Source organism: Melanostigma gelatinosum, assembly GCF_949748355.1.
Source record: "Melanostigma gelatinosum genome assembly, chromosome: 6".
Lineage (NCBI taxonomy): Eukaryota > Metazoa > Chordata > Actinopteri > Perciformes > Zoarcidae > Melanostigma > Melanostigma gelatinosum.
The window spans coordinates 697940-707455 of record NC_136639.1 but is presented as its reverse complement, the minus strand read 5'-3'; the positions used below and the strand labels follow the sequence as shown (position 1 = coordinate 707455).

General features: G+C 49.4%; 1 protein-coding gene across 1 annotated transcript in view; it reads right to left on the bottom strand.

Moving 5' to 3' along the window:
* Positions 1-2390: 2390 nt before the first annotated feature.
* Positions 2391-9516, bottom strand: part of LOC306778395 (nucleus accumbens-associated protein 2-like) — a 10194-nt gene continuing 3068 nt past the window's right edge. The window contains exons 2-8 of the mRNA XM_079269885.1: positions 9079-9516; positions 6236-6465; positions 5656-5915; positions 5378-5554; positions 5170-5275; positions 3127-3224; positions 2391-3024 (exon numbers count right to left, since the gene is read on the bottom strand). The exon at positions 9079-9516 is cut by the window's right edge and continues 122 nt beyond it. Coding sequence (XP_079126011.1) covers positions 2441-3024; positions 3127-3224; positions 5170-5275; positions 5378-5554; positions 5656-5915; positions 6236-6465; positions 9079-9507 — 1884 coding nt within the window. The 5' untranslated portion in view covers positions 9508-9516 and the 3' untranslated portion in view covers positions 2391-2440. The remainder of the gene's footprint in view (positions 3025-3126; positions 3225-5169; positions 5276-5377; positions 5555-5655; positions 5916-6235; positions 6466-9078) is intronic.

Genomic DNA, 9516 nt, shown 5'->3' with positions numbered 1-9516 from the left:
TGGTTTGATTTGTATTCAATAACTATATTGTTCCCTGTTCAACTCCACCCCTATTTTGGAGCAAAACCTCCTAAAATGACATACCCAAATTAAAATGTCTGTAGCTTCTGAACCACTCTGACTATATGCATCACAAGGGTCAGAACACCTGCAGGTCATACAGAAACAGAGCAGTGGGCCTTTGGATCAGTATCTATATATATATATAGATATAGATATCTATATCTATATATATCTATATATATATATATAGATATCTATATCTATATATATCTATATATATATATATCTATATATAGATATCTATATATATATATCTATATATATCTATATCTATATATATATAGATATATATATAGATATAGATATATCTATATCTATATATATATCTATATATATATATCTATATATATATATATATAGATATATATATATATATATATATAGATATCTATATATATATCTATATATATATATATATAGATATAGATATATATAGATATCTATATATATATATATCTATATATATATATATATCTATACCGCGGCCCCATGGTTAAGAATCACTGCCTTAAAGTGTTAAAGCTGCATTCTCTCCAGTGTCCACCAGGGGGCGACTCCTCTGGTTGTATAGAAGTCTATAGAAAATGACTCTACTTCTCTCTTGATTTATTCCCTCAGTAAACATTGTAAACATGAGTTTATGTCTCAATCTCTAGTTTCAAGTCTTCTACAATACAGCATGATGTTCATTTCGTACATTATGGTCCATTTAGAGTCACACAGACCATAAAGCAGGGGATGCTTTAGGGCGGGGCTTACACCAGGGGTGGCCAATACGTCGACCCTCCCTATTTGCCACTTGATTGACGTACAGGGCAGCCTGAGATTAGCTAATTAGTTAGCCACGGCTGTTCCGTGCACATCTGGGGAAGGCTGACTGCGATCACTCTGAGTTCTTGCTACACACTGATGTTTTTTTTATTTGATTTAATTTAATTCATTATACTACATTGATCCCTTTAAGGGGGAAATTTGTCTCTGCATTTGACCCATCCCTGTATGTAGGGAGCAGTGGGCTGCCAATGACAGGCGCCCGGGAGCCGTTAGGGGTTCAGTGTCTTGCTCAGGGACACTTGGACACAGGACACGTCCCAGTCAAGGAATGGCTTCGGAGGGGGAAGTTTGGAGAGCTCTGTCCGGAGATAAAGGAGTTACTCCTTGTCGTTAAATATGCAGAATACAACCAACTAAGTGACGATCAGTGGCTGCTAGACTTGGCATTTTTAACCGATCTGACCAACATCTTGAATGAGCTTATTTAGAGCAAAACCCGTGGTCGGTAGGATCAGCTCAGTTAATGCTTTCAAACGAAAAATGCAACATCTGTCCTCAAAGCTGCAGCGCCATGATTTGGGGAACTTCCAAAGGCGTGTGTGCTACACAGAGCAGACTGACAAGCGTCTGTCAGAGTTTGACAAACTCTTTCAAGACTTTGCTTTACTCGAGGTTGAGTCACTCTCATCACAAATGTCAACGCTGTTTCACCTGAACTGGTCTGCAGTGGAGGATGAGATTCTGACACCACAGGCTGGCAGGCTGGTGGACAGGAGGAAGATACCCAAACATGAGGAGATGCGCTACCTTCTCGACTGCATTATTCGGCTCTCCTTATTTATGTGAAGAATATTAAGTCCAAACACCGTTCCACCATGGCGATCATTGAGAGGTCTGCTTGGGGCTGGCTGCTGTCCGCACTATGCAGCCCTGTTGAGTCCATTCAGTGCAAGTCATCAGACCAGAAATGTATGGACTTGGATTGTGCCATAAGGGTTCATGCAGCTATGCAAGGTACTCCAACATGTATTGTAAATATAAAGTATACTCAGTGTATGTATATATACATAGATATAAATAAATAGATACTTAGCATGTTTAATGTAGGACTTAAAGTGTGGCCCCTCTGTCTCACACACTTTGAAATGTTTCTCTTCCGATCAAACAGAAAACACAGAAACATCAGTCTGATTATCAAGAAGCTTTATTGTCTTTATCAGAGTGAATATCTTCATCATCATCATCATCCTGTTGCTATGGTTCTGTGTGCTGGACTGCAGGAGGCTGTTAACATGCAGTAGACTCAAGCAGACAGACAGACAGACATGAGGACAGACAGACAGACAGGTAGGTCAGACAAAAAGGAAGACAAACAGAGAGAGAGGTAGCAGAGAGGTAGACAGGTGGACAGGTAGTGAGGTAGGGGAACAGACAGACAGGAGGACTGTCTGTCTCAGGTAGAGACAGACAGACAGGTGGGGGACAGGTAGAGACAGACAGACAAACAGGAGAACTGTCTGTCTCAGGTAGTTACGGACAGACAGGTGGGGGACAGGTAGCTATTGTGTTATTTACATACAGGTAGGCAGATACTATAGAAAGCTTATTGGCTGTCTTCCAGATGCTCCGCCCCCCTCTCTTCTGTGTCGGCCAATACCCTGTGAGGAGGGGCGGGCTCTGCAGGCTGAGGGGAGGGGTGGGAGGAGGAGGAAGAGGAAGAGAGGGGGAGGTCTGGAGGTTCAGTCTGTAGTCTCCCTCCTCCGTCTGCCTCGCCACCCATCAGCTCCTCCTCCACCTGACCCCCCCCACCTGTTCCACCACCTCCCACACGAGACCCGGCGAACTGCAGGTGAGGCAGGAGGGCGGGGGTGGCCAGGGGGGCCTCCTTCTCTCTCTCCCCCGCCGCCTCACTCTCGCGGTACAGCGGCGCCTCCAGGCCAAGGTAGGAGGCGCTGAGTTGCCGCAGGTCCAGTTCGAAGGGGCTGCTGCTGGGCTGCACCACTGCTTCTCCTCCTCCTCCCCTCTTAGCCTTCCGGGGGTGGGAGGAGGTGGGGAGGCTGTCGGGGAGGAGAGACTGGATCTTGGGGAGCCAACGTTTGCGGACTCTTCGGGCATTGGTGCACATGTCGGCCGCAATGACGTTCATCTCACTCTCCTTAAAGTTAGGAGCAAAGTTCTGACAGTAGACTGAGGAGGAGGAGGAGGAAGAGTGAAATCTCTCAATAGTTCCAAAATACAGTAAAAATACATAAATCCATGAGTCAGACGGTCTGTGTGTGTGTGTCTTACGTTTGACAGTGTTTAACACCCGATTGTCCAGAGGTTTTCTGCTCGGATCATTGGTGGAGGAGCGGATCCCTGTCCCACAGCTATTGGCCAGAGTGTTTCTATGGAAACCATAACAACCTAATCAGCACATATACTGAGCTTTAGATCCCCCCCCCCCCCCCCCCCCCCCCCCACAGAGCAGTTATGTAAAACAGCAGCAGGATGTAAAGGACGCTGCTGACTGTCAGAATGTTCTGGAATATTTCACACAGCCTGATGTCACATGACGTCTGCTGATGTCACATGACGTCTGATGACCTCAGACTATCTGCGTGCAGGAAACGATTGATTATGAATCTTCATTTTGAAAAAAGTTCTCTATGTTGGTGGAGGTAATATGAGTCACTGCCCATAACATGCTGATCTATCTAACAGTAACCTGCTCTACTGGTCTCTAAACTAGGACCAGGGTGGACTTCCATGGGACCAGGATATCGGGTGGACCTCGGCGCGACCAGGATACTGGGCGGACGTCCATGCGACCAGGATACTGGGCGGACCTCGGCATGACCAGGATACTGGGTGGACGTCCATGCGGCCAGGATACTGGGTGGACCTCGGCGCGACCAGGATACTGGGTGGACGTCCATGCGACCAGGATACTGGGCGGACCTCGGCGCGATCACGGTACAGGGCGGACCTCGGCGCGACCAGGGTACTGGGTGGACGTCGATGCGACCAGGATAGTAGGCGGACCTCCGCGTGACCAGGACACTGGGCGGACCTCTGCGCGACCAGGATACTGGGTGGACGTCCATGCGACCAGGATACTGGGCGGACCTCGGCACGACCAGGATACAGGGCGGAACTCGGCGCGACCAGGATACTGGGTGGACGTCCATGCGACCAGGATACTGGGCGGACGTCCATGCGACCAGGATACTGGACGGACCTCGGCATGACCAGGATACTGGGTGGACGTCCATGCGACCAGGATACTGGGCGGACCTCGGCGCGACCAGGATACTGGGTGGACGTCCATGCGACCAGGATACTGGGTGGACCTCGGCGCGACCAGGATACTGGGTGGACGTCCATGCGACCAGGATACTGGGCGGACCTCGGCGCGATCACGGTACAGGGCGGACCTCGGCGCGACCAGGGTACTGGGTGGACGTCGATGCGACCAGGATAGTAGGCGGACCTCCGCGTGACCAGGACACTGGGCGGACCTCTGCGCGACCAGGATACTGGGTGGACGTCCATGCGACCAGGATACTGGGCGGACCTCGGCACGACCAGGATACAGGGCGGACCTCGGCGCGACCAGGATACTGGGTGGACGTCCATGCGACCAGGATACTGGGCGGACGTCCATGTGACCAGGATACTGGACGGACCTCGGCATGACCAGGATACTGGGTGGACGTCCATGCGACCAGGATACTGGGCGGACCTCGGCGCGACCAGGATACTGGGTGGACGTCCATGCGACCAGGATACTGGGCAGACCTCGGCGCGACCAGGGTACAGGGCGGACCTCGGCGCGGCCAGGGTACTGGGTGGACGTCGATGCGACCAGGATACTAGGCGGACCTCCGCGCGACCAGGGTACTGGGTGGACGGCGATGCGACCAAGATACTCGGCGGACCTCCGCGCGACCAGGGTACTGGGTGGACGTCGATGCGACCAAGATACTCGGCGGACCTCCGCGCGACCAGGGTACAGGGCGGACCGCCGTGCGACCAGGGTACAGGGTGGACGTCCATGCGACCAGGGTACAGGGCGGACCTCCGCGCAACCAGGATACAGGGCGGACCTCCGCGCAACCAGGATACAGGGCGGACCTCCGCGCAACCAGGATACTCGGTGGACGTCCATGCGACCAGGATACTGGGCGGACCTCCGCATGACCAGGATACTGGGTGGACGTCCATGCAATTCCTGAGCTGGCAGTTTACCCCTGCTCCCAGTCTTTATGCTAAGGTAGGCTAACCACATCCAGGATCACTCTCTCTTAACTCATCGAGCTGAAAAACAACATTTACAAGTTTTTAGATCACCTGTCGAAGAACGTAGCCAGCAGTCTCCTGAGCAGAACCTTATGTTTGACTCCAGCACACAGGTGACAGTTCATCAGCTGACCTCGCGTCATGAACACACCTGAACCTTTACACACACACACACACACACACACTGACATCAGTCGATGTTCACTTTTTAAATGTAACGCTCTACATCTACAGCTGGACAGGTGTTATGATGTCCTACCTGCCACCAGCTCCACCTTTTCTCCCGGGTCTCCCTCAGTGTAGAGCGACGGGTGGCAGCGATACCCGATCTGACTGATCAGACTGGCCGGGAGCGCCATGTTGTCCCGACCAACCAGCACGCAGGGCCGACGCTCATTAGCCAATGGGAGGGACAGCATCTCTATCTTCTCTTGGACTGGACCAATGAGAAATGGAGAGAAGGGGCGTTTATAAATGTAGTTCCTTCTTTTTGGACAGGAGCAAAAATGGATGGGATCGTACCATCATGTAACTTACTGTAGGGGTTTCCGGGATGTCCGTAGATGTGTTGGTAGAGTCCAGACTGGACGGTGTTCCCGTAGTAATCCTCCTCTAGCTCCTCCTCTGTGGGGGGGTGAGAGGGAGGGGAGTCCGTGGGGAGGCTAGAGCCTCCTGGACTGGAGCGCCCCCCGTTCGCCAGCAAGTAGGACTGCAGCCCCGGAACCAGACCTCCACCTGCACCCAGGTAACACAGAGCACTGCTCCTGGTGGCCTGGAGGTCCCCAGAAACGTCCATTCTGAAGACAGAACAACAGGGACAAGATAGACCAACAAGGACAAGATAGACCAACAGGGACAAGATAGACCAACAGGGACGAGACAGAACAACAGGGACAAGATAGAACAACAAGGACAAGATAGACCAACAAAGACAAGATAGACCAACAAGGACACGACAGACCAGGAGGAGACAATCATACCAAAAGCAAGGTGCGTGTAAAGAACATGTAGGGAGCATGGGCGGTTCTGTACGGTGCATGTATGGTGATTTACGGTTCTGTATGGTTCTGTACAGTTCTCTACAGTTCTGTACGGTTCTGTGTATATGTCTACCCACCTGGCCTCCTCTCCTCCTCCTACTCTTCTGGCTCCTCCTCCTCTGGCTCCTCCTCCGTTCTCCTCAGCAGGAGGAGTGTCGGCTCTCTCCTGTTTGATCCTGCTGACGGCCAGCAGCAGCTCCTCTGGGCTCAGGACCGGCTGGTCCAGACTGGACTCCTGCAGGTGGGGGGCGCCGTGCTGCTCGACCATCGGGGCGTCAAAGCTCCCGAGCTCGTCTGCTGAGGTCGTCTGTAATACATCAATGTGTTGACATCAAGTAAAAAAAAGTAAAAAGCTCATAAAGATGACTGACACTTCACGAGGAATCAAAACACCAGACATCTGTAGTTGGGGTGTGGTCAGAGAAAGTTTTGACCAATCAGCAGCCTCAGTTTTAAAGTGCATTGAGCTGCAGTTCCTCTAATGTCCACTAGATGCTGCTGAGTCTGAGGGGGAGGAGCCTTGAAACCTGGAGGTCTTCAATCGATTCAACGTTCTTGTTCCTTCAATTAAGCAGATTTAAATATTTATACATGTAGTTGATATGTGGGCCACCTGGATTGTGGCCTATATGTAGTCTCTATGTGGTCTGCCTGGTTTGTGGTCTACATAGATTGTGGCCTGTATGTAGTCTATATGTGGTCTCCCTGGATTGTGGCCTATGTGGCCTATGTAGCCTATGTGGATTGTGGCCTATGTAGTCGATCTGGATTGTGTATATAGTCTACATGTGGATCTACCTGGATTGTGGTCTATCTGGATTGTGGTCTACCTGGATTGTAGTCTATGTAGTCTACCTGGATTGTGGTCGACCTAGATTGTGGTCTATGTGGTCTACCTGGATTGTGGTCTATATGTAGTCTATATGTGGTCTACCTGGATTGTGGTATATATGTAGTCTATATGTGGTCTACCTGGATTGTGGTATATATGTAGTCTATATGTGGTCTACCTGGATTGTAGTCTACCTGGATTGTGGTCTACCTGGATTGTGGTATATATGTAGTCTATATGTGGTCTACCTGGATTGTAGTCTACCTGGATTGTGGTCTATCTGGATTGTGGTATATATGTGGTCTACCTGGATTGTGGTCCACCTGGATTGTGGCCTATGTAGTCTACCTGGATTGTAGTCTATATGTAGTCTATATGTGGTCTACCTGGATTGTAGTCTATCTGGATTGTGGTATATATGTGGTCCACCTGGATTGTGGTCCACCTGGATTGTGGCCTATGTAGTCGACGTGGATTGTGGCCTATGTAGTCTACCTGGATTGTAGCCTATATATAGTCTACCTGGATTGTGGTCTATATGTAGTCTACCTGGATTATAGTCTATATGTCGTCTACCTGGATTGTAGTCTACATGTAGTCTACCTGGATTGTAGTCCATATGTAGTCCACCTGGATTGTAGTCTACATGTAGTCTACCTGGATTGTAGTCCATATGTAGTCTACCTGGATTGTAGTCTACATGTAGTCTACCTGGATTGTAGTCTACATGTAGTCTACCTGGATTGTAGTCTACATGTAGTCTACCTGGATTGTGGTCCATATGTAGTCTACCTGGATTGTAGTCTACATGTAGTCTACCTGGATTGTAGTCTACCTGGATTGTAGTCCATATGTAGTCTACCTGGATTGTAGTCTATATGTAGTCTACCTGGATTGTAGTCTATATGTAGTCTACCTGGATTGTGGTCTACATGTAGTCTACCTGGATTGTTGTCCATATGTAGTCTACCTGGATTGTAGTCTATATGTAGTCTACCTGGATTGTAGTCTATATGTAGTCTACCTGGATTGTAGTCTACCTGGATTTTAGTCTATATGTGGTCTACCTGGATTGTAGTCTATATGTAGTCTACCTGGATTGTAGTCCATATGTAGTCTACCTGGATTGTAGTCTACATGTAGTCTACCTGGATTGTAGTCTATATGTAGTCTACCTGGATTGTGGTCTATATGTAGTCTACCTGGATTGTAGTCTATATGTAGTCTACCTGGATTGTAGTCTACATGTAGTCTACCTGGATTGTGGTCTATATGTGGTCTACCTGGATTGTGGTCTATATGTGGTCTACCTGGATTGTAGTCTATATGTGGTCTACCTGGATTGTAGTCTATACGTGGTCTACCTGGATTGTAGTCTATACGTGGTCTACCTGGATTGTAGTCTATACGTGGTCTACCTGGATTGTAGTCTATATGTGGTCTACCTGGATTGTTGTCTATATGTGGTCTACCTGGATTGTAGTCTATATGTGGTCTACCTGGATTGTAGTCTATATGTGGTCTACCTGGATTGTAGTCTATATGTAGTCTACCTGGATTGTGGTCTCCATGTAGTCTACCTGGATTGTAGTCTATATGTGGTCTACCTGGATTGTGGTCTATATGTAGTCTACCTGGATTGTAGTCTACATGTAGTCTACCTGGATTGTAGTCTACATGTAGTCTACCTGGATTGTAGTCTACATGTAGTCTACCTGGATTGTAGTCTACATGTGGTCTACCTGGATTGTAGTCTATATGTAGTCTACCTGGATTATAGTCTACATGTAGTCTACCTGGATTGTAGTCCATATGTAGTCTACCTGGATTGTAGTCTATATGTGGTCTACCTGGATTGTAGTCCATATGTAGTCTACCTGGATTGTAGTCTATATGTGGTCTACCTGGATTGTGGTCTATATGTAGTCTATCTGGATTGTAGTCTATATGTAGTCTACCTGGATTGTAGTCTACATGTAGTCTACCTGGATTGTAGTCTACATGTAGTCTACCTGGATTGTAGTCCATATGTAGTCTACATGTGTCTCGGTCTGGCTACAGGTCTCTGTGGGTGTGGCCAAACTCCACCTGTGAGTCACAGCAGAGAGGCGAGGAGGATGAGGAGGCCTTCATCATGAGCTCCATGCCGCGCTCCACGATGTTCTGGATCTGCAGGTACCCGGCGGTGTACATGAGGACCAGCTGCTCGCTGGCGGCCATGCTGAGGCGCCCCGTGTAGCAGAACGACAGGATCTGCTGGAAGCACGTCGGCGTCACCGAGGACGGCAGCTCGAACACCGCCGGGGTCAACGAGGACGTGGAGTCTGCCGCCGAGCTGAACAGGTCTCTGAAGTAGAGCGAGGAGGCGGCGAGGACGGCCCGGTGAGCCTTGAAGGCCTGACCCTGAACCAGGACGGACACGTCGCAGTAGTGACCCAGCAACCGCTGCTCGTTCAGGTTCCCCAGCACGCTGTTGCCGAAGTCTGGAATCTCCACCTGCAGCAGCCCGTCCGACATGGTGGACGG